This window comes from Cebus imitator, unplaced genomic scaffold, assembly GCF_001604975.1.
Source record: "Cebus imitator isolate Cc_AM_T3 unplaced genomic scaffold, Cebus_imitator-1.0 Scaffold112, whole genome shotgun sequence".
Classification (NCBI taxonomy): Eukaryota; Metazoa; Chordata; class Mammalia; order Primates; family Cebidae; genus Cebus; species Cebus imitator.
In genome coordinates, this window is record NW_016107427.1 from 1374186 (window position 1) to 1398917 (window position 24732).

Sequence of the window (24732 nt, forward strand, 5' to 3'; positions counted from 1 at the left end):
CCACTTGGAGACACAGCCGAGGACACAGCCTTCCTCCCGAGTTCACCACGAGATCTCAGCCACTTGGAGACACAGCCGAGGACACAGCCTTCCTCTCGAGTTCACCACGCGATCTCAGCCACTTGGAGACACAGCTGAGGACACAGCCTTCCTCCCGAGTTCACCACGCGATCTCAGCCACTTAGAGACACAGCCGAGGACACAGCCTTCCTCCTGAGTTCACCACCCGATCTCAGCCACTTAGAGACACAGCTGAGGACACAGCCTTCCTCCCGAGTTCACCACGAGATCTCAGCCACTTGGAGACACAGCTGAGGACACAGCCTTCCTCCCGAGTTCACGACGCAATTTCAGCCACTTAGACACACAGCTGAGGACACAGCCTTCCTCCCGAGTTCACGACGCAATTTCAGCCACTTAGACACACAGCTGAGGACACAGCCTTCCTCCTGAGTTCACCACGCGATCTCAGCCACTTAGAGACACAGCTGAGGACAGAGCCTTCCTCCCGAGTTCACGACGCAATTTCAGCCACTTAGACACACAGCTGAGGACAGAGCCTTTCTCCTGAGTTCACCGCGAGATCTCAGCCACTTAGACACACAGCTGAGGACAGAGCCACAGAGCCTAAGCTTGGCCGGGTCGGGTGCACGTGCACAGTGGGGACGCACACGGTGCCTTCATTACCTCCAGGTCTGGCTCTGGGGCAGGCGGGGCAGCTATGGCGGGCGAGGGGAGGAGACAGGGGAGGAGGCTCAGGACCTGGACCCACCAGGGGCAACAGTGGACACAGGCGTTGCGGTGACTCTTAGTCCTAAGGCCGTGAGAAGCAGGAGACCATGAGGTGTGTACCCATCTGTGACCCAAGGCCCCGGGCCACCTAGACTTGGAGGGACCCAGGTGACTGGTGAGCCGGGTGCAGGGAAGTGGGGCCGGGAACTTGAGGCAGGGAGATCTCATGGCAAGGGTCCCGCTGTGACATGGCCCAGCGGCACCACCCCCATCACAGCCTCACTCTCCCTGAGCCTCAGTTTCCCCAACTGTAGACAGAGAGGCCCAGGGTTCCCTCCCGGGCTCGGGACAGAGCCAGATGAGACATCTGAGCCCAGCGCTGCCTGCAACTGGGGCAGGAATTCGACCGCTCCCTCAATATGGTCACAGCCCAGCCAGAGGTAGGAAGCCCCCCCAGTGGGGCAGGATCCTTCCTGCTTCCCACATCCCCACGGGGGCCGGGCTCCAAGCCAGGGCCTCCCCTCCCGCACCCACCAATTCGATCCCGAGTGACCCATCTCCTCTCTTCTAGGGCTGGGTTTCGTGGGGGGGGAGCACTCGCTGCTCTGGGTCTTCCAGATGGTACATCTCCTACCCACTCACCCCGAAGGCTACCTTTATCTGAATCTCATAGTTTACTTCTTGGTTTTAATCTGTTTTAGTGCTGGCATCCTTTTATTGTCTTTAAAAATCTCTTCTAATTTATTTTTTCTTTTTAGACGCAGAGTCTCGCTCTGTTGCCCAGGCTACAGAACAGTGGCGTGATTGTAGCTCACAATAGCCTTGAACTCCTGGACTCAAACGATCTTCCTGCCTCGGCCTCCCAAAGAGCTGGGATTACAGGTGTGAGCCACTGTGCCCAGCCTCATCTAAGTTTTGGTCTTTAAAAAGTGCCTATAAAAAAGTTGGCTTAGGCTGGGTGCCATGGCTCACGCCTGTAATCCCAGCACTTTGGGAGGCCAAGGCAGGCAGATCATCTGAGGTCAGGAGTTTGAGACCAGCCTGGCCATCTTGAAGAAACCCTGTCTCTACTAACAAACAAACAAACAACAAAAAAAAGAAATAATTAGCCAGGTGTGATGGCAGATGCCTGTAATCCCAGCTACTTGGGAGGCTGAGGCAAGAGAATCACTTGAACCCCAGAGGCAGAGGTTGCAGTGAGTTGAGATCACACCACTGTACTCCAGTCTGGGTGAGTGAGATTTCGTCTCCAAAAAAAGGTTTGTTGAAAACCTCTAACTTCATTCACTTTTTCTGTTTTAAATTGTTTAAAATTAGGTTGTAAAGTTCTAGAATTCTCATGTTACTTGAGATTTTTGTTTTTTTAAAGCTTGCATTATTTTCATACATGCGTATCTAATTTTGGTGATTTTAAACCTGATCAAAATACTTCTCCCCTGCTTAAGTCAAAGACTACATGCATACGTGAATGTGCACATACTAAATACGTCATGTGCACAGACTACAGACAGGGGTGGGCACGCACATATGCTAGAGATATATGTGTGCATGTGCTAGAAATCATGTGGGCACATACCTAGAGATACATGTATGCAGATGTGCACAGATGCTAGATATGTGTGCAGACACCCTAGATACACGTATCTACGTGCTGTGCATATACAGTACATACATGTGTGCACATATACTGGAGATACGTGCATGCGTGTGCACACAGGCTACGTGTGTGTGTGTATCTGTGCAGGGCTGTTCACTTCCAGCCCACATTCCTCGCAGCCCCTCTGGGTTCTCACCTGACTCCCAGCTGTCCTCTTCCTTGCTCCTCTCCCCACTGGCCTGCCTTCCCTTCTCACTCCCAGCCTAGAGCTTGGCCTCGCTCTGGGGGAAGTTTCCCGTTAGTGTCCACCCCATCCAGCCCAAGGAGGGGAGTTCCTGACATTATGAACGTGATTTGAGTGGGCGGCCTCCAGAGACCTGGATCCTCGACAGGATCTCCAGGGGCGTGGGTGCTGGTGGGGTCGGCACGGACCCTGACTGGAGGCCCCGGCCCGGCTCCCAGCCCCTTCTCTGCAGGGTTCCAGCTCCTCCTCCAGCTCCTCTCCCGAAGAACAGGAGGAGGAAGTGGGTCGTTGTGGGGGTGTCAGATAAGCTGTCTGGTCCAACCAGGCCATGGCCCAGACCTCAGGCTGCCCGAAGGAAGGCTGGGTCCATGTGTGAGCGGCAGCCCTGAGTCCAGAGGGTCTGGCCCAGGCCAGGGCCCCCAAAGACACCCCGGCTGCCCTCAGCGCTCCCTCCAAGTACCCCCAGACGCTCATGAGAGTGCAGGACAGGCAGAGCGGGGACTCCCCTATGGGAGGATGCTGGGTCCCCAGCTTAGGGCCCCTCTGAGGCTGCAGACAGCCTCTCCACCTGCAGTGGCCCAGCCCCTCCTCCTAAAGCTCCCGGGAGCTGCTTTATCTGGCATGGGTCACCAGGAGATTGTTTCCATGTCTGCCCGCACTTCCCCAGCCGACCATGGCTCGATGAAAGCCACCTCCCAAGAGTGACAGAGGCCGATGCCAGTGACTCCAGCAGGATGGACGGCAGGAGTGGGGGTCAAGGCCAACCCCGGGAATGCTCACTCCCTCTACCGCGAGGCCCCACCCTCTTTGGGGGCACAGTGACTGAGCAGGCAGGTCCAGGGTTGCAGGGGTTGGGGATGGGTGTGCCGGGTGTTGTGGTTGTACCTTAAGTCCTGGGGCGCCTGCTTCACCCTGTGTGGAAAAGAGCAGGATTACAACAAAATCAGACTCGCAGCACAGCGGGCAGAGGAGGGCACATCGCCCTGCCGGGAACTGTGCTCTGACCCCGGCTCCCTGCTTTGCCGCCAGCCTGTGCCGGCTTAACAGTTTCCGAGGCTGTTGCTGCCATCATCCCCCTTTCTTCTGTGGTTGGGGTCCTGAAGGGAAGCCAAGCCCGATCCCAGTGCTGGACCTGGCCCCACAGGGGGCCTGCATGCCTCCCCCCTTGGAGGCCCTTCGGCTCAGCCACAGGCTCCGAGCAGCGAGGGGCATTTACAGTAAGCGTCCCCTGCTCAGCCCAAAGTAGCGAAGCTGTCTCTCGAGGTCACGCTGGAGGCCACGCCCCAGGAGGCCGAATGCAAGCACTTCCCACCAGGTCCACCTGCAGACCCCCACGGCACAGCCACCCCGGCCACACAGCATGGCACTGGGCCCCATTCACCCCAGACTTGAGGGAGACTTACGAGACTGCCTTTCGGCCCAGTCCTTCCTGGGGGACCCTCTCTTCCTGGAGGGCCTGGGGGTCCCTGGGGGAGAACAAAGCAGACTGTGTCCTGCTGGCATTCAACCACTGAAAAGATTTCTGGGTTGACAGATTATCTGAGCTTCCACAGGTTTCCTGAAGCCGGGACACAGAACGTTTCCCAGACACAGGGCCAGGGTCCCAGGGCTCATGGGAGACCCCAGTGCATGTGCAGGCGGCAGTGCACGGCCACGCTGGCAGGATGAGAGAGCAGGGCTGACAGCCCCTCGCTGGGAGACACTCTATCACACACCGGGCTGCGTAATCGCTACCCCTCCGAGAGGCCGTCTGACCGCAGGTATGAATATGAATTAGGCACGTTCCTGAAGCCCAAACTGCCCTTTACAATTGACCCTGGGGAGCACCTGCCATGTGGCACCAGATGGCACAGGAGGCCTCAGAGCCGATGCGGATGGCGACGCCCATCAGCAAGGTGGGCTGGCTCAGGTGGGGACCATCCCAGAGCAGGGACACGCCACGGGTGGCCTCACTCCACACTCCGTTCTATGCATTATGACATGCTGCCGAGTGACCCCAGGCCATGGGACACCAGTGCAGCGTGACCCAATCAGCCACCTCTGTGGGCACCTGCTGTTTGTCACACGCCCCAGAGCTGCTGGGGAGCCTGCCACAGGGCCCTGAGACCCCATGAGCCACGCTGGCCAAGCAGGCTCCTCCTGCCCCTGGGCCTCCAGGGGTGCTGACTGCGCCTCTCCCACCCCCACCTGTGGGAATTACTCATGGAGACACTGTGTGGTCCGTGGACCCACAGGGCCAGAGAGGTGGGAAGCCTTGCTTGTGGCCACCCTTGGTCAGCACCTCCAGAACCACAGGGTGACCACGCAGGTGCCTCTGCATGTCCCAGGGCGGCCCAGTCAGCAGCCACCCACCAGCTCCCAGAGGAGACAAGGTGAGAGGGGGCGAGGACTGGGGTGCCTGGTGGTAGGGCAGGGGCCCCCACTCCCAGCAGACAGGGGCCCTGACACTGATGGGGGGGCAGGACTTACCGGGAGACCAGGAATCCCGGGGGGACCCTCCCGCCCAGGCACACCAGGAAGACCTGCGGGTCCTGGGACGTCGGAGCTGTTCATCCCAAAGCGGCCGGGCTCACCAGGCAGACCTGGGACACCAGGGGGGCCGGGGGGGCCGGGGAAGCCTCGAGGACCCTGGACAAGGCAAACACAGATGGTCACGGCCCATGTGGCACCCACCAGGATGACCACGAACCCCACACTGGGCCTGGTCCCGACTCCCTATAGGACCCCAGCTGAATCTTGGGGGTCTGCAGCCTGTTCCTTGCTGGCACAGACACTGGCCAAGGACCACTCACCCGCAGGGCCTCCAGATCACCACCAAAGCCAGACCCCTCCATGTCAATGAACGTCTGCAGAAAAGAGCAGGGAGACGTAGTGCCCAGAGTCTGGCCCCCCACATGGCTCCCGCCTCCCCGACCGCCAGGCCTGCTCCCGCCCTCTCCCCCCGGCCCACCCCCTGCCTGGCCTACTCCTGGACCCACAAACTGCCTATCAAGCTATTTCTACGAGGAACTGAGAAACCACAGCCCCTCTGCTGCCCCCAGAGAAGCTGAAGGCAGGTGGGCGAGGGCTCCCACCACACCTGTGACCCCTCAGCTCGGCCGAGACCCCACGTAAGCCCCTGAGGGTGGAGCTAATGCCCCCCAGAGGCAGTGCCCACTTTTGAGAAGGGCAGACCCCGGGTCGCAGCCGAAGCCAGGGGTGGGACTCACCAGCTTGTCGTGTCTGAAGGAGGGTCCTGGGGGCCCCGGAGGCCCTTGGGGTCCTGGGGGCCCTCTCACTCCAACCCCGGGGTCGCCCTGGGAACACAAGACAAGCCCATCACACCCTGAGCACGGGCAGCCCCCCCACCTCAGGCCAAGGGCCAACACAGAAAGGGGCCCCACCCAGCTTCGAACACTCACCTTGTCGCCCTTGGGGCCCACGTCTCCTGGGGTCCCGGGGAAACCCTGCGGCCCTGTGTCGCCCTGGAAGACAGCAGCCAGGGGCCCCGTCAGGGGAGGCACCGCCATGGGCCATGGCATGGCACCCTCTGTGCTCATCCCCCAAGCAGGGACCAATGGGAGCTGAGCTCTTCAGGGGCGTCCCCAGGGTCTGGAAGGTAGGAGGGTGCCAGGCCCGTAGAGCAGCCCCCGCCTGAGCCCATCTTGCCAGCCACCTGGGGGAGCCGAGGGAACACCCCGCCGGAGGACATGATGAGTCCCTGATGGCCTCCATAGTGGCTGGTGCTTAGACTGTTACATACGTGTGTGTGTGTGGTATGCATGCTGTGTGTGTGAGGGGTGTGCTGTGTGTGTGGAGATATGGTGTGTGTGCATTATGGTGTGTGTAATACAGGGTGTGTGCATGCGTGTAGTGTGTGGTATATGGTGTGTGCATGTGTGTAGTCTGGTGTGTGTGTGGTATGTGTGGTGTGTGTGCATACATGGTGTGTGTGTGAGGGGTGTGGTGTGTTAATCTGATGTGTGTAATGCAGGGTGTGTGTAGTGTGTGGTGTGTAGTGTGAGTGTGCATACATGGTGTGCAAGGGATGTGGTGTATGAATGTGTGATGTGTGTAATTCAGGCTGTGTGCATGTGTGTAGTGTGCTGTATGGTGTGTGTGCATGTGTGTAGTCTGTGGTGTATGTGTGGTGTGTGTGTGTGCATGTGTCTACATGTGGTGTGGTGAGGGCGTTCTGGACCGAGCACCTGCGTGTCTGCTACATGGGTCAGCAGGTGAGGGCCCTGTACCTAAGTGAAGGTCAGTGTTTCAAAGCGTCCAGTGAGCGTGACAAAGGCGGGCCGGGCTCACTGTGCGGATGGGAGGTTTGAGAGTGAGCCTGCTGCTGAACCACGTGGCTCCTGCTCCACACACTCACACACACGCGCGCACCGCCTGGGTGCCCCCAGCCGACTGCCCTGCTCATCTGCCGTGGCCCTCGTCGCTGCGGGGTCGGGAATGACCATTCGGTGGCAGCAGGCGACGCCCCCGCCCCTTCACACCCTCGAGACCGTTTTTCACGTGAACCCTCCCGTCGGACGTTAGCAACCGCCCCACTTCCTGCCGCGGCTGTTCCCAGGTTTTTCTTCGCTGGTTAGCTCACTGTGCTTCTTGGAAACAGTGCTGCCGATTTTTAAAATCCGAATGAGTGTTCTGAGATGGAAGCTCTGACTCTGCCCCCGGCCGCTCCGGGTCTCTCCTCTCTTGTCCCCGCCTCACCCCCACTTCCTGCTTCCTTGCTGTGCATTCCCTCTGAGGGTGTGGAAGCTCTGCCTTTTCTTACTCCCCTCCTTCTTCCTGGTAGTTGTGGCCTAAACATCTCAACACAAACGCATAACTGCCTGTTTCCTGTCAATAGACTCATCTTTTCTTTAAAGTTTCATTTTCAAAATGGTTTTGCTGCACAGTCTCCTCACTGGGTCACGTTTAAAGAGTGTCATCGGTGGCAAAGCCCCAAGGTCTAAGCAAACATCACAGATCACACGGGGTCAGGAGGACAGGCAGACTCACCGGCTTCCCATCCTCACCGGGGTCACCCTGAGTGTGCAAGAGAAGCCATTAGCGACGGTAAATGACACCTCCTGCCCACCCAGAATCTGCACGTGGAAATGCACCCCACGCTCGAAGTCCCCACGAGGTGGCAAAGACACCTTCCCCCGATGCCCCCGCCCTGCGCCAGGAGCCTCCTCACACCCACAAGGGCTGTGTCTGAGCAGCTCCACCTCCCCCGCCCGACAACCTCCCAGCACCAACCCCGAGCAGGGTCCCAGGGTCTCCAGGGTCCCAGCGACGCTGCTGCCCTGCCCTGATCCCAGCCCATCCCACTCCCATGCCAGCTACAGCCTCTCCCGCTCCTGCCCAAGCCCCACCTCCAGATGGGCCAGACTGGGGGTTGTGAGGACTCACCGGCTCGCCGTCCCTTCCCGGAATGCCATCCTTGCCCGGCAGCCCCGGGGGTCCTTGTGGTCCGGGGACAGTTTGCAATGCTGGGCCTGCAGGCCCCTGGGGACTGACCGGGCATGGGGGACCGGGAGGACCGGGGATGCATGGGGAGCCTGGGGGGCCTGCCCGGCCAGGCAGGCCCGGAACACCTGGCTCCCCCTTCTGCCCCTTCAGGCCGCCCTGGGAATAAAAAGAACACAAGGGCTGGGGCTACGGTGGGGCTCACACACTGCTGGCATGCCCCGCCGTGCCCTCCAGAGTCCCGGGCTGGGCTCTGCTTCCCCTGGTGGACATGCCAGGTGGACGCATGCTGGCACCGTGTGCTGGGCACAGAAGGGCTCCATCAGGCTCAGCAGCGAGTGGCCCAAAATGCCACAGGAACTCTGGTTCAGGGCGGCTCAAGGGCGCCAAGAGTGGCCTTACCTCCTTCACGCGGCCGCCTGGGGTCCGCACACTCCCATCCCACGTGGAGACAGAATCTGAGCCAGGAAGCGTCTGAGCTGGAAAGAGAAGCAGAGTTGACCATAGTCAGGCCCCCCGGGCGCCCCCAGCTCTGCTCTCGGCCCCCCTGGGTGCCCCCGGTCAGATCCCCAGCCTGAAGCTGCACTCCCCAAAGTTCTGGCTCCCAGGCACCGGCAACAGGGAGAGAGAATTTAAAATCAGCAGTGAGGCCGGTGTGGCCACCTAAGCCGACGACAGCTGAAGCCTGGGAGATGCTTCCTGAATATGTTACAGGAGACCCAGCCCCCCAAATTCCTTGCCACCAACATGCATTTCCCTTCTCCTTCTTCCCCTCATAACTCGTAATTAAAATAAAAATGAAAACCCACAGAAATCCTGCAAGAGAAGTACAGCGAACACCCAGCACCTGTACCCAGAACCACCATCGGGGCCTCAGCGTCTCCCCACCTGCCTCACACACACACGCGCATGCGTGCATGCACACACTCTCACACTACATGTAATATACACACACACCACACACACGCTCTCACACTACGCATAATACACACACACCACACACATACACATTACACACGTCACACCACACACACTACACATCAACATACACACACATCACACATATACACATTACACACATCACACCACACGCACACTCTCACACTATGCAAAATATACACACATCACACCACACACATACACATTACACACATCACACCACACACACACTACACATACACACACATCACACACATACACATTACACACATCACACCACACACACTCTCACACTATGCATAACACACACATTACACACATCACACCACACACCCTCACACTACGCATAATATACACACATCACACCACACACACTACACATACACACATCACACACACATTACACACATCACACCACACACTCTATGCATACACACACACATCACACACATACACACTACACAATACACATGCATCACACACTGTACACACACACATTACACATGCATATCACACGTACTGTACGCATACAATACATACAATACACATACACAATACGTACCACACATACAACACAACATGCACTGCATGCCACACACGTACACTACACGATACACACTACACACACACACTATACACACCACAAACTCTACATACATCACACTATGCATACACCACACACACACACACACACACACACACCCCTCTTCATCATTTCTTCTTTAGCAGATAGACACATTTCAGAGTTTGTAGTGTTTATCACGATCCTTCCTCTCCTGAATCCTGCGATATCTCCTAAGAGTGACAACAGACTCCTACAAACCCAGGGCCATGATGGGGAAAGTGACGGCTGGTCCCACGTGAGGATCTAACACTCAGCCCATGTTCCGCCCCCCGCCACTGGCCCAGGAAGTCCCAGGTGGCTTCTCTGGGGATGGGGGTGTGGGAGCACCCAGGATCACAATGCATTTCACTTTTCCTCCTTCAGCAAACCACTGCCCGTGGGTCTGGTTGGCGCCTAGTCAGCCCTCTGCCTGTTTTGAACAGCCCTTGCACCACAGACACGCACACCTCACACTACACAAACACGCCACACCACACAGACATGCACGTCACACACCACACACCAGACATGCACGTCACACACCACCCAGAAACGCACCACATACCACAGACACGCCACATACCTCACACAGGTATGCCACACACAAGCACACCACACATCCTGCACACCACAAATACCACACACACAATACATCACAGACATCACACATCACACAAGCATGCACATCACACACCACACCACACATACATGTGCCACACTACACACACGAGCCATACACAACACAATACACACCATATATCACACACATACCTCACAAGCCATCACACAAACACGTTACCACGCTCATACATGCACCACACCCCCCATAGTACACACATTCACACCACATCAAGAAAAGAGTTTACCTTCTAATGAAGGCACCGTGGTCTCTTCCTCGTTTTCTTCAGTTCTGGAATCTTCCATGTTGCTGCCTCCAGCCAGGGGTGGAGCGGTGACCGGGGGTGGTGTGGGGAGCCTGGGTTTCAGGGCTGTGCCCTGGCAGATGAGAGGGGAGGTGGCCTGTTATTCAGCTGCAGATGCCCAGTGGAGACTTGCAACGAATACTTAAGATCGCAAGAAAGATGAAAATCCTCTGAAACAGGGAGGTCTGGGAAGCTCCAGGCTGCGGCCGCCCGTGGGTTCCCGGCTTCCCAGGGTCCCAGGCTGCGCCTGCTGTGGCGGGCGGGCTGAGTCCGCCATCACCGCAGAAGGCCCCCGGCGCCTGACAGGCCATGCCACGAAGCTGATGTGTCCCCGCTGAGGGTCCCCATGGGGACCACATTCCCATGCCCCTCTCCAGCCAAAAGCGCCAGGCAGGGCACAGTCACGGTGCTGGGCCTCCCCGCCCCGCCCTGCTGCGTGTTTACTCAGGTGCCGGGCTGGGGAAAGTTGCGAAGGTGGCCGCCTGGATGACCACCACGCTCACACCCGTCCACCCCACGGCGGCCACCACAAGCTCATGGAGGGACGGGGGAGCGGAAGGCCAAGGCTGCCTCAAGGCCGAGGAACGTGCAGGGTCAGAACCTCGTTCTAAAGGAACGCCCTCTCGCCAGAGACATGCAACAGCCAGGCGGGCAGGGGCGGGGCCTGCCCCAGGCTCGGAGTGTGTGCCCAGCCAGCGCGTCACCAGCCGGGAATTCGCCTTCACGGCGTCGAGTGAGCTCTTGGAGCCTCCAGGCCTGTGCACACGTGCGCACCCCGCTGCTGGGAGGGGCCTCTGGGACCCTGCAGGGTGGGCTGGCCTCGCCGGCTACTCACCGTCTCCACCCTGAGAGGCTGCCGGGCGTCCCCAAGCCCGCTGCCGAAGTCTCCAGATGCCTGAGGGGTTTGAAAAGGAAAGGAGTGGACATGGTGGCCAGGCCCCGACCCCAGCAGGCCTGGGAAGCAAAGGAGGCTTCTCTTGCCTCTGCCCACCTCGCCCCTGCCCTGTCCAGCCCTCCTGGCGCTCATGGAGGGGCCGCTAGGGTGGGCATGCTTGCCCTCCCTGCCCGGGCACCATCTGGGCTTCAGTGAGTGACGTCCAATCAGGTCGAGGACAGTGACGCTTCCAAAAGTGCCTTGGCTGCCGGTCAGACACACAGAGGCGGGGGACGCGCTCCTCTCCTCCGACCGGAGCCCTGCCCTGGAGGAAGCCGTGCCACAGACGCGCCCCACAGGGTTCCCTGGCGGAGGCCCCACTGGGCCAGGCCTGGGCCAAACGCACGCCAAGCCAGCCAGATGCTTCAAACTTCATGAAAACCCGGAGAAGAAACATCCTCAGGGCCCGCTAACGACCTGCAAGGGCAAGGTAAGCCACGGGAGGGGTGACGCAGCCAACACCTCAGCGACCCCCAGCAACCGGCACGCCACACCAGGGAGCCGCCTTGTCACAGCAGCTATGTAAGCAAGCCGGCATCTTCTGGCATGTTCCAGGTAAAAACAACAGAATTGTCGGGCAAAACATAGAAAAAAACATGAAAGTAACACAGATATATGCACGCTACCCACAGCCCAGCCATGCTGTGTCCTGCCCACGCCGCCCAGGAGGGAGGCTGTGGGTCCACGCCCATGCAGACACGTGGCGACCTGGGCCCTGAATCAGAATTCCCTGCAGTTCCTCACACCTTCTGGGACTAGCGGAGTCTCCACTTAGGTACCATGTGATGCTGCATACTCCACCAACACACACACCACACACAAATACAGAGACACACACCATGCAGACATGCGGACACAACACACAAGACAGGGACACCACTCACACACACACACACACACACACACACACACAGCCCTTGGCCTTAAACCCTGCGTCCCAGGGGTGGAGGGAGCCCCCTGCCCGGGTCCTGGCAGTCACTCACCCCATCCGAGTCATCGTCCTCCTCATCCAGGCAGTGTACCTGGGGGTCCCCATGCACCTTCAGCTCGGCAATCATCCCCTAAAGGCAGAGAGGGAAAGGGGTCAGCAGCGGTCCTGAGATAGCCACAGCAAACCCAGCGCTGCCTAAGCTCTAGATTTCAGCAGGTGCAGAGAGCAGGGGAGTCTCGGACAGGGCAGGGGTCTAGGGCAGCCTCCCTGGGGGTGCAGTGCCCCTCATGGCGGGAAGACGTACTGGGCGCTTTTGTGTGGAAGGCACCCGGCTGGGCGGAGGCTGCTGCCTCAGACTCGGTGCATTCGAGGCGGCCAATGGGCCACTGAGTGCTACAGGCTTAGAACCACAGCAGGCGTGGCTCAGTCCAAGGCCTGGGAGAGGGGCGGGTTCCAGGGGTGGCAGGTCAAGTCCGGGGAGCTGTACACACACTCCAGGTGGCCTCCTTCCCCGACTCGACAACCAAGGCAGCGCCGCGGCTTTGCTTTCTTTGAACTTCACCTTTTCATAAAAAACCAAACCTGGAATTCCGCCTGGGACAAAAGCGCCGCAGACGTTGGGAGCAGTTTCCTGGGTCTCGCGCCCATTCGTCCAGAGCCAATCTCACCCACCCACTCGCACACGGCTCCCTCCAGCATTCCCAGTCCGGGGCTGAGCACCAGGGTGCCCGCCCCTGCCCTGTCTGGTCCCGGCACGGCCAGGGGTATAGGGCACTTCCCGGGATCCCATGAGACACGGGATGGGGACACTGGGCAGGGGCACGGGAGCACACAACGTCCTGGATCTCATGTGAGCCACCTGCCGAGGGAGAGGATGCAGGGAGTAGCTCCGGCAGGAAGAGGGGCTGCCACGTGGGGGCCACGCACGTGACCAAGGCCTCCGCCCACACTGTAGCTTCTGAATCCCAGCCCAGATTTCAGAGCCAAGCCTGCAAGGCCCACTGGAGCCTGGGGCTTCCCACGCTGGCTGGGCCCCAAAACCTGGGACGGGCTGCCGCCTTTGGCACCCAGTCTCTGCCGTGTGCCCGTGGTCCGACGGACACTTTGTAAAAGTCTTTCCCCATGGGGAAATGACAGGCTTGTCCACATGGGTTTCTAGTATTTTCTTCATTTTTTATTTAACATTTTAATCATTTTTGTGTACTTTTTCGAGACCGTATTTCATCCACGCTAGGAGACACATCATCATAGCTCTCGTAGTGGGAGGCTCTGGGTCAGGGGTCAGCACAGCTTTTCTGGAAAGGCCAGGACGTGGTTTCCGTTTTGAAGGCTTCCCATCTCCTGAAATCTGTGGCCGCTCTCCTGTGAAATCAGCCACGGACAACAAGGAAAAGACCAGGCGTGGCCGCTCCAACGAAAGTGTATCCTTGGACCCCAAAACCGGAATTTTATATGATTTATACGTGTCACGAAGTCTCTTTTCATGCTTTCCAGCCTTCCAGAAGCATAGGCGCCATTCCAGCTGTGGGCCGGCAGGCTCCGAGGCTGTGCCGCAATGCTGCCTTTGCTCCCTGGGCCACTGGAGCCATGTGCTGGGAGCTTGCAACACCAGACGCCCCGTGTGCCCCAGCTCCTCACTCAGGGCACCGCTCAGGCCCCTCCTCGGGAGAGCTAGGGCCTCCTGGGATCCGTTCCACCCCAGCTCCAGGTGCTGCCTCCACGCCCGCCTCCCCTATGCTGACAGCGAGGTCTGTGTGCATGTGTGCGTGCCTGTGCAAGCATGTGTGCGCGTGCCTGTATGTGTGTGCATGCCTGCGCACGTGTGTGCCTGTGCAAGTGTGTGTGCCTGCCTGTGTGTGCATGCCTGTGCGCGTGTGTGCATGCCTGTGTGTGCGTGCCTGTGCATGTGTGTGCGTGCCTGTGCTCGTGTGTGTGCCTGTGAAAGTGTGTGTGCCTGCCTGTGCGCGTGTGCATGCCTCTGTGTGTTTGCGTGCCTGTGTGTGTGCGTGCCTGTGTGTGTGTGCATTCCTGTGTGTGTGTGGCTGTGCAAGTGTGTGTGTGCCTGCCTGTGTGTGCATGCCTGTGGGTGGGTGTGCCTGTGTGTGCGTGCCTGTGTGTGTGTGCCTGTGCGTGCCTGTGCTCGTGTGTGTGTGCCTGTGCATGTGTGTGCCTGTGCAAATGTGTATGTGTGCCTGCCTGTGTGTGTGCATGCCTGTGGGTGGGTGTGCCTGTGCATGCCTGTGTGTGTGCATGCGTGCCAGTTCATGTGTGTGCCTGTGTGTGTGTGCGTGCCTGTGTGTGTGTGTGCCTGTGTGTGTGCGTACGTGCCTGTGTGCGTGCCTGCGTGTGTGTGCCTGTGCGTGTGCATGCCTGTGTGTGTGTGCGTGCCGATGCATATGTGTGTGCCTGTGCGTGTGTGTATGCCTGTAGGTGTGTCTGTGGGTGTGTTTGCATGCCCGTACGAGCATGTGTGTGCATGCCTGTACGAGCATGTGTGTGCATGCCCGTACAAGCATCTGTGTGCGTGCCTGTGTGTGTGTGTGTGCCGGTACATGTGTGTGCACGTGCCTGTACGAGCGTGTGTGCGTGTCTGTGCGAGTGAGTGTGCTGGAACATATACCTAGGTGTGCTCTGGCAGGCGACTGGGGACCTGGTGTGGGGGAGACAGGGCCACACATGCCACAGTTCTGTAATTTTCACAACAATTTCAGGCCGATTCCCAACTTGCCAGGGTCTCCTCCTCTTGCCGACAAACATGGAGAGCTCACGGCATGGGGCATGCTGGGGCCATCACAGGCACAGTGACACTGAGGGACGCCCTGCTCCCCGACTAGGGGCTGAGCTCACGGCATGAGACGAGTGCTGGGGCCATCACAGGCCGACACTGAGGGACGCCCTGCTCCTCATCACTGGGTTGGTGCCCGAAGGTGGCGGAAGCAGCAGCCACTGGGATGCAGAAGGTGAAAGGCTGGAGGTTCGGTGGCAGGAAGATCCAGCCTCAGCTCTGCAGGCTGAGCTCCGGGGCCCCTCTCCACAGTCCCCCAGGGCATCCTGTGTCCACTGTGGCCGTGGAGCGCCTCCCTGGCCACACTCGCTCCCAGTCTGCCCAGGATGATCGGAAGCTCCGGACAGTTTTGGTGCAGCTGGGTGGGACCAGCACAGACCCGGAGGTGCCCAAGGAAGCTTCAGACGGTAGCCAGCCCACGGGGCGTCCGGGGAGAGTGCAGCCAGCGCTGACGTGGAATGAGCCCAGGCTGTGAGCAACTGCACCTCAGGAAGGAGGCCGCGACGGGGGGATGGGGGGCAGCCAGGAAGTCACTGGGACGTGTCTCCTCAGGGCGTTCTCAGTGCTCGGATATGCCGAGGGTGCCCACCAATGGGTGCCATCAGCCCCCATTTCAACCAGACCAGCGCAGACAGCATCCGGGAGGTGTCTGCATAGGGCCCTGTGGTGGCCTCAGCCACCCCTTCAGGCCTCCCTGCTGTCAGCCCAGCCCGTGCAGGCTCTGCCGCTGTCTTCACTGCCCTGCAGAGTCCTCAGCAAGTGGGAGATCCGGGCGGCCTTGGAACAGCCCGGGTCAGAGCGAGGCCCGGCCACTCTCAGCCCAGCTTCCCAGGCCGAGGTTGTGGGGGAACCCAGGGAGGGGCAGAGCCGGGAAGGGACAACCTCGGGACAGAGGTGCAGCAGCCCTGCATGGGCCTATGGGGTCTGGTCATTGAGGTGGCTTGGGTGTGGGTCAGGCGTGGGGCCTGAATGTGTGTGCACACGTGCATGAGTGCATGCACACATGCAAGCATGAAATCATGTATGCACATGCGTGTGCACTCATGCGTAGGGGGTGGAACCCCTGGACTCCTGGGTGAGCACAGGTTTCCCTCAGAAACTACCAGTGATTCTCAGCTTCACACTGCAGGGAGGGGTGCTGAATATTCTAGAACATTGCACTTCTCCACTGGGTAGCCTGGGCTGGGGTACATCTTGGGTGGTCTTGGTGCAGGGGAAGGCCTGGGCATTCCTGACATCGATCCCCACACAGACACACACTATCCGGAGAGGCCCTCGAGGCCCTGAACGCCCGACTGGCGGCCACCATGCTCTTTCGCCAGAGCACTCTAGTCCTGAGAGAGCCCGAGGTCACCAGCGCCTTCTGCACAGGGCTGCAGGGTACTCAGGTGGGCGGTGGCTGCAGAGGGCAGAGGTGCGCTGAGCCTGTGAGTGCCCAGGGGCTCCAGGGCTGGGGCAGGCACACTAGTGCAAAAGCCACAGGCCCGTTGCAAATATTTGAGGGACTTGGGACTGAAAGTTATGAAATCCGGAGATCACACATGGAGGGATCATGGGCATCATGTCAGGGAAGAGCAGGAAAATGCTTCCCATCACACTGCGGCCTCGGAGCCCTGGAAATCAGGAAGCAGTGGCAGCTGGAGGGGCGTGAGGTCCCAGGAGAAGCCGCTGACAGAAGGAAAACCAAAACGGCTAATGACAGCCAAGGACGCTCACGACGAGACACAATAAAAGCCACAGAGGGCTTGTCGGACCCAGCCGAGGTCGGGCGTCCGAGGCACCCTCCATGGCAGCATCGGGGGTGGTGCGGCTCGTGGAGAGGCTGACAAGGAGGAATTGTCGGTTTCCTCCCCACACCCAAAGCTCTGTGCTTATTTCTGCCAAAATGTGTGAGTCACACAACTTGAATGTTTCTTTCCCAAGAACCACAATTCAGAAGTCTGAGAAAGTCTTGTGCTAAACAATTCTTCTTCTCCACACACGCATGCTCCTCCCCTCCCCAGCTAGAATCTCACCTAAGACCCAAAGAGAAAGCTCCTGATACCTGAGGCCTGCAGGGACCTGATACATAGATCAACCCACACAGCCTTCAGCACACCACCCAGGCCAGCCGCACGCCGCCCTCAGCACCCCACCCAGGCCAGCAGCACGCGGGTGACTTTATTCCACCAAGCAAGAAACGCCAGGGGATTCACACAACACATGGCCTCTCACAAGGAGGGGACTCTGACCTCTTTCCCAGTAATCATGCTTGTGATCGAGGGAAAACAAAGAAGCCCAGTTTGGTGTCAACATCCTAGCGGCTCCTGTGCAATCGGGGTTAAAAGTTCCTGACAAAGGTGCAAGGTCAGCTGTCAGAACCCCCAGATGCCAGGACTTAGAACAACTTCAAACAAACAGCCCTTGTCTGGGCAATAATTAACCTTCTGTCTCTGTGGACCACGAGGGTAGGGGCGTCGCAGCTGCAGGCCAGCTTGAATGTTAGAATTCGGGGACTGTGAGATGGCCTCAGCTGAGGCCACCCACGTGGCTGTTCCCAGCCAAAGGTTCCCAGAAATGCGGGGGCTTTGGACCCAGACCCCACCTTGGTTTAGGGCTCTGTCCACCCCCTTGGCCCCAAGAAATGAAGGCCCATTGGAGGGACTTCCCAGGGAGACTCGGGTGGAGACGGCCATGTGCCGTCACCGCTGGGGACATCCCACCCACACGTGGAGTATCAGCGGCCTGGGGCTGTGCACCCTGTGAAGGCACCGAGCTGCAGGGCCACACTGAGCACCTGCTCCCGGCAGGTGTCCGTCCACCACAGGGACCCTGCTGAGGTCAAGACCCTCTGCTGCCAGCTCTGGATCATTCATTGTTTTTAACAAGAGCCTCGGCTTTCATTCTCCTCGGGGCCATGAGGTGTGGGGCTGGGCCTGGTCCCTACTCCCCAACCGGCCAGTCAGAGACCAGGAGCCCCAGTTCACCACGGGGCTTGCTTGGCACAGGCATGGGGGGATCTCCAGGTCACAGCTGGGGTGGATGTCTAGTTACAAGGTCATCCAAAGGGTCCCACCTGGGCTGGGCCTCGGGGTCTCGGAGAAACCACAGAAGCCCAGGGTGACCCTTCCAGGGGGCCCAGGAGCCAGAGAATCAAGAACATGAATGCCACCCCAGCCAGGCCGGCCAAGAACCCAGAGGCCCAGGCTGGAGGCCAGGGCTGACCGCAGCTGAGTGGGGGCTCTCCTCTTCTGGCTGCAGCTCCGTCCCTGTCCCAGTGGCCACCCCCACCTCACCCCAACCCAGCTGCTCCAGTCCCCCAGCGACGGCACAGTGAGGGTTACCTGGAACTTGTCAGGGTCCGCTCCTCCTGCCTGAGCCACAAAGAGCCCGGCGCCGCGCTCCAGCTCCAGGCCCCGTGAGGACCGAGTGAGCGGCATTCTCTGGAACTCCTCACAGTCCACGTAGAGGGTCACAGAGCCACCAGCCACGCTGAGTGCTAACTGCGTCCACTGGCCAACGAAGGTGGGGAGGCGGAAGCTGGCGGCTGTGTGGGTCTGGCTTGCGCCCGGCTCCGTGTAGAGCAGGGAGATGTCCTGATGGCCGTCTCGCACCCCAGAGAGCTTCACGCCCAGCAAGACCACTGCCTGTGCTGAGTCCGTGATGGCAAACAGCACCCCTGGGCCCTCCGTGGCTGGCCGAATGTGGAACAGCAGTGAGAAGTCGTGGAAGAAGAGGCTGGGGAAGTGGTACCGGGCCACCTGGCCGCTGTTGGCATCTGGCCCGAAGACGTAGGCCAGCCCGACATCAGGGTCTTCTGTTTGGGTGACTTGCTGGGGCAGGGGGTCCCCGAGGAGCTGCAGCAGCCCCACCTCCTCGCCAACGCTCTCTGCAAAAAGGAGGACACCCGGTGAGGTGGCCACGTGGAATTGAACTGGGGGCCACCCAGGCAGCCTGGAGAGGCAGCCAGCAGGGGCATAAAGGGGAAACTGAGTCTGGGAGGGCTCTCTACACGCCTGGCAGCCTGCCCTGATCCCCTGGGCTCAGCCACCCACCGGCCACTCAACGGCCACCCTGGTTTACTCATACCCAAACGACGGGCACGCTCCGTGCAGAAACCTATCTTCAGGGGCCATGGTATCCACAGGGCCCCTTCCCTGCTTTGAGCTCATGGCCCAAAGCAGGGAACCCAGGGATGGACGCAGCCACGGGGGAGAAGGTGCCAGGGACTGGCTGGCACCCCTGCTGGAGCAAGGAGCTGCGAGGGGTTGGCCTACGTCTTTGGGCCGGATGCCAACAGTAGCCAGGTGGCCCGCTGGCAGCCCCCTTCCCGGCCCTGTGCCCTGCCCGCCCACTCTGAGACTGCCAGAGCAGCCCCGGCCAGCACCCCAGCCTGGCCGCCACCATAGAGCCTCAGCTCCACTGCAGGGAAGGAAGGAGGCTGGCTCCACACCCCAATGCTCTTCCAAGGCTCGGCTATGGCGGGAGCACGGCGGACAAAGCCATGGGAGCACAGAGCCTGCAGGTGGGGCCTGGCCCGGAGAGGCCGCCTTGGCTGTGGGTCTGCGTGGCTTCTGAGACATCGGATGGGGTTCACCCAGCGCTGTCGGGGACTCACCCACTGGGCCACGCATCTTGTGGCACAGACAAGCCGTGGCTCCCACCCCCGTGCTGCTTTCCCTCAGGGCCACCATCACACCTGGGAGGGGCAGCCCACCTGGCGCACCTGCCAGCACCACAGTCTCCCCACCAGCCTCACTGCTATGGGCGCGGCGACTCACTCCACTATTTCCTGCCCAGGCTGAGAGCAACCTCACTTCAACTCAGTAGCCCAGAGTCAGAACCAGCCCTGTCCATTCCTCTCCAGGGAGCCCACGCCAGAGACGCAGCCGTGGTGCCCGGCATTCTCACACCTCGTTTCCTGCCCATGGAGGGAGTCGGCACCCACTCAAGGACAGGCCCCGCTCGGCAGTCACTTCTCAGCACACCCACTGTGCCAGGCAGAGCCCAGGCTTCGCAGCCACAGTCTGGGCCAGGGCCCTGCCCCAAGGCCTCCTCCCAAGACACCAGAGAGGCTGGACAAGGTCTGCTTTCACCAGAGTGTGACGGGCACCCCGGGACACTTGTGCGGCAGGCTGGCTCCTTCTGAGCGCTCCTGTGGGAAGGGGCTGCTGACGCCTGGGTGTCCTGAGGCAGGCGGGGGTGAGCGCACATACGTGTGCATGCATGTACCTGCCACAGCCAGGCTGACCTGGGGCCAGAGACGGGAGAAGTGCTGAGCCTGGACTTCACGAGGGAAGCAGTGCCTCCGAAGAGCTCACAGAACACAGAACATAAAGGAAACAAGAGAGCAGACACCCGCCCGCGGGCACCTCCAGCAGCCATCACTGCCCCACGTGGCCCTGACTCCAGCACGAGGCAGTGTGGCGGCCTGGACTCCCTGTGGGCCCCACCCTCATGCCGACAGGAAGCAGGGCTGGGTGCAGAATGGACAATGGTCTCTGTGGACAGCAGCCTGGCCTGCGCCCCGAGGCTAGCGGCAGAGGGGTCCCGACAGGGAGTCTGGACTCTAGGAGCCAGCGGTCACGTCCCCCTCAGACCCGGCAGCTGTTACAATGATCCTTTCTTATCAGAAGTGCCCAGGCCCCACATGTCCGTGCCAAGGTAGCGCTAACACCAGGAAACAAGACTCTGTCGCCCAGATGCCCCTGAGTTCACCTTCGAGAAACTTCCCTGCCACCCTTCCTAGAACATTCCAACATCAGTTGGGACAGCAGGATGCGGCTATTGCCACCTTCCTGGGCTGGAAGCCACCAGCACGCTATGCCAGCGGCCCCAGGGACCCCAGGACAGGCGAGCCCTTCCCAAGTTGTCCCGTCTCCTCTCCATGACACTCCTGGTGGCTCCCTTCAGAAGTCAGCTTCCCAATGCCCAGCCCTAAGATGCTGGATGGGCAGAGAATGGCGCAGCCTCCACTCTCCAAGGCGCGGGCCCAGCTGTCTCAGATGCTCCGGAATCCAAACAGCGAGTGCCAGAGCCTGGCTTTGAGAGCTCAGCCTTCCGGAGTGGGGTGTGGTGGGGCGGCCCCTCCTGCTGGGATCAAGGCGCTTGCCTTGTTCAAGACTGTTTCCCACATAGGAATCAGGCCAGCCAGAAATGTGGATGGTTCTGGAGACCTGTGTGTGTTGACAGAGGCCCCTTTAAACACCAGGACCATCAGGGAAGCCGGCATCCTCCCCACAGGCGAGGGGCAGGGCCTCTGGTAGACACCCTCCGCTGTTCCCGTACCAGTGCCCACTGACCCTGCCCCTCCCTTGGGTCCCTTATCTTAGTGGGACAGGAGGTCCATTCCTTCCGCAGCAGCTCCCGAGACAAAGCCCCTCTTCCATAAGCCAGACTTCCCAGGACCATCACCCCTAGCCTCACCCTGCACGGCCTGGCTGGGGGGCCTCCTGTGAATCCTGTCCCTGGCTCTGTCTGAACACCTCCAGGGACAAGACCCTCCCTCTCCCCAAAGTGGGCACTCCACCCAGAGCAGTGCTCACCCACGGGGCAGTGGGCTCCAGCCAGGCCAGTCCTGGATCCACCCAGAGCAATGTTCACCCTCCCACAGGGCAGTGGGCTCCAGCCAGGCCAGTCCTCAAGGGTCACACACAATGTCCCACATCCCTGACAGCCGCCGTGGCCTCAAAGCAAAGGGCAGACCCTCAGAGACCCACCGACACATGCACCCCGTGGACGCCCACCTGTACTCAGCACCAGGCGCTCCAGCCACTCCCCAGAACCAGCCCAGCCTGACCCCCAGGGCACAGGGCATGGAGTCTCTGCTGCTCCTTTGAAAAGCTCCTGAGGATGAGATCCAAAGCTGCCTGGCCCCCTGCCCTCCCCCACAGCTCCTGGAAGCTAGAAAAGTCAAGAAACGTTTTCTCCTCAGAGCCCCCCCCGGGACCCAGCCCTGACAACACTGGTTTCAGCCCAGTGAACTGGTATTAGACTTCTGGCCTGCAGAACTGAAAGGTAAGACATCTGTGGTGGTTCTAGCCAGTGAATTTGCGGCAATTTCTTACAGCTGGAATGGATAGCTACATACCTATATGCAAATTGGTGCGAACCCATGGAGGGACATACACATGCCCCGACCTGACCACGCAGGTGCCACGGAGCGTGGGGCTCGGGAGCTGCGTTCCGCCCCCTCATGTGCAGCTGGGGTCTTACCAAGGGTCTGCCTTATCTTAGGGAGCCTTGGGGCCCCATGGTGAGCTGCTGACTTCTGGGACAGATTCCAGCCACCAGGAAGATCTCATCTCCCAAATCCCAACCCGGGAAGAGGGAGAGAGGAAAACGGGGGGCTTGGGGCTTCCACTGAGGGACTGTGGGATCCGCCCCTGCCCCAGTGCCAGGCCACTACCTCAATCCCCAGGGCTGAGTAACCTGGAAACGTGGTCACACCACTCCCAGAGGTGTGTCTCTTCCTGAGAGCTAGAGGCTCCATCGGGGCTGGGCTCCAGCCCAGTTCTCTCAGAGCTCCAGTCTCTAAGCTCTGGACACAGCCAAGGTGCCCATAGGGAGTTTCCCCTGCACTTGACCTAGCTGGCTGGCATACAGGCTGGACACCTGCACATGATACAACAACGATGCTGCTCAAGACTTGATTTCTTTTTCTTTCTTTTTGAGACAGACTTTCGCTCTTGTTGCCCAAGCTGGAATAAAATGGCGCAATCTCGGCTCACTACAACCTCCACCTCCCAGGTTCAAGTGATTCTCCTGCCTCAGCCTTCTGGGTAGCTGGGATTACAGGCATGTGCAACCATGCCTGGCTAATTTTGTCTTTTTAGTAGAGATGGTGTTTCTCCATGTTGGTCAGGCTGGTTTTGAACTCCTGACCTCAGGTGATCTGCCCCTCCTTGGCTTCCCAAAGTGCTGGGATTACAGGCATCAGCCACCGCACCCAGCCAAGACTTGATTTCTTGACGGAAAGAAACGTGTTTGAAAATGACTCTGGAGTATTCTGGGAAATGGCAGATGGAAAGCGCCAGGAATCCATCTCCCCAACCAATTAACAAGTGCAGGGGCAGAATCTGTCTCAGAACTCTTTCGCAACTCTAGAGTCTACTGAAAGTTTGCAACGTCCAAAGGAAGGCTTGGACAATGACGGGTGGTTAATTTCACTGCACCCAGCTCTTAGCACAGTGGCAGCTGCACATTCACCCCCACCCCCATTCCCACAGCAGGTGCCATGCATGTGTTCAGGAGCAGCACCCACACAGCTGTGGGAAACAGGACAGCAAAAAGGGCCCTGCCCTGCAGATGTCGAGAACCTGTGGTCTCATCAGGTTGCGTGGGATCAGGGAGGTTCAGACAGAAAGCTGGGGCCATCACTTTACATCCCCTCTGTGGTTGAAAGCTTCCCCATCCAGCTGAAGTGACTTCAAGGGGATTTGGAGGGCTGGCACTGTTTTTTCTCCCTCATTTTTCTCTTATTCCTCCTTTGGGACACAAACACTAAAAAAGAGGACATTGAAAAACAGCAGCACGTAAGAGGAAAATTAGACAGTGGCTGCACGCACCCAGGGAAAGACCCAAGAAGACCCGACGTTCACACCTCAGGGAGATCTTTGGCACAGAGACAATTTCTTTTTAAAGTAACAGAAACAGTGAATGCTGGTGAAGGGCGAGAACTGACTTCCAAAGCTACATTACTGAATTCGAATGTTTGCTTTTTAAAGCAAAATCATAAGGCACACAAAGTGATAAAGTATATAGCACATTAAAGGAGAAAAATAAATCAACAGAAGCTGTTCCTGCAGAAGACCTGAGGGCAGATCCACTAGACAAAAACTTTAAAACAACTGTCAAAGTCAAGAAAGTAATGTGTGAACAAAATGGAAATATCAATAAAGAGTAAAAACCTCAAAAGAAAAAAGAAATTATAGAACTGAAAAGTACAACAGCTGAAATTAAGAACATCACTAGAGGAGTTGGAAGGTGATTTGAGCAGACAGAAGGATAAATCAATGAGCTTGAAGATAGGATAATTGAAATTATCAAAGACAAAAGATGAATGAAAGGTGAAAAGAGCCCAAGGGACATGTGAGCCACCATCAAGAGATAAGAAAGCACGCATGCTGTGGGAGCTGCAGAAGGAGAAGAGAAAAAGAAAGGTGCAGAGGGACTATCTGAGGAAATAATGGCTGAAAACTTCTCAAATTTGATGAGTGACATTAACATAAACAGTCAAGAAGCTCAGGGAACTCCAAGTAAGATGAACTCAAAAGAGATCCACACCAAGATACATTATGATCAAACTTTCAAAAACCAAAGAGAGAATCTTGAAAACAGCAAAAAAAAAAAAAAAAAAGCAGGTGATCACATACAAGGACTTCTTAATAAGATTATCAGTAGATTTCTCATCAGAAGCTTTGGAAGCCAGAGGCAGTGAACCAATATATTCAATGTACTAAAAGAAAAAAAAAAAAGCTGTTCACCAAGAGTCCTACATCCAGCAACACTGTCCTTCAAAAGTGAGGAAGAAATTGGCATTCCCAGATAGACAAAAGCTAAGGTAGTTAACTGGCACTAGACCTACCCTGCAGGAAACGGTCCAGAAGGTGAAATGAAAAAG

The 24732-nt window shown here is 58.5% G+C and overlaps 1 protein-coding gene across 3 annotated transcripts in view; it reads right to left on the bottom strand.

Moving 5' to 3' along the window:
* COL18A1 (collagen type XVIII alpha 1 chain) overlaps window positions 1–24732 on the bottom strand; it is a 104675-nt gene that overhangs the window by 25223 nt on the left and 54720 nt on the right. For all 3 annotated transcript variants that reach the window (XM_017538527.2, XM_017538526.2, XM_017538525.2), the window contains 13 exons: window positions 18455–18999; window positions 12399–12476; window positions 11317–11376; window positions 10425–10554; window positions 8418–8494; window positions 7959–8174; window positions 7563–7589; window positions 5975–6037; window positions 5783–5869; window positions 5366–5419; window positions 5043–5201; window positions 3977–4039; window positions 3459–3485 (listed from right to left, as the gene is read on the bottom strand). In XM_017538527.2, coding sequence (XP_017394016.1) covers window positions 3459–3485; window positions 3977–4039; window positions 5043–5201; window positions 5366–5419; window positions 5783–5869; window positions 5975–6037; window positions 7563–7589; window positions 7959–8174; window positions 8418–8494; window positions 10425–10554; window positions 11317–11376; window positions 12399–12476; window positions 18455–18999 — 1586 coding nt within the window. The remainder of the gene's footprint in view (window positions 1–3458; window positions 3486–3976; window positions 4040–5042; window positions 5202–5365; window positions 5420–5782; window positions 5870–5974; window positions 6038–7562; window positions 7590–7958; window positions 8175–8417; window positions 8495–10424; window positions 10555–11316; window positions 11377–12398; window positions 12477–18454; window positions 19000–24732) is intronic.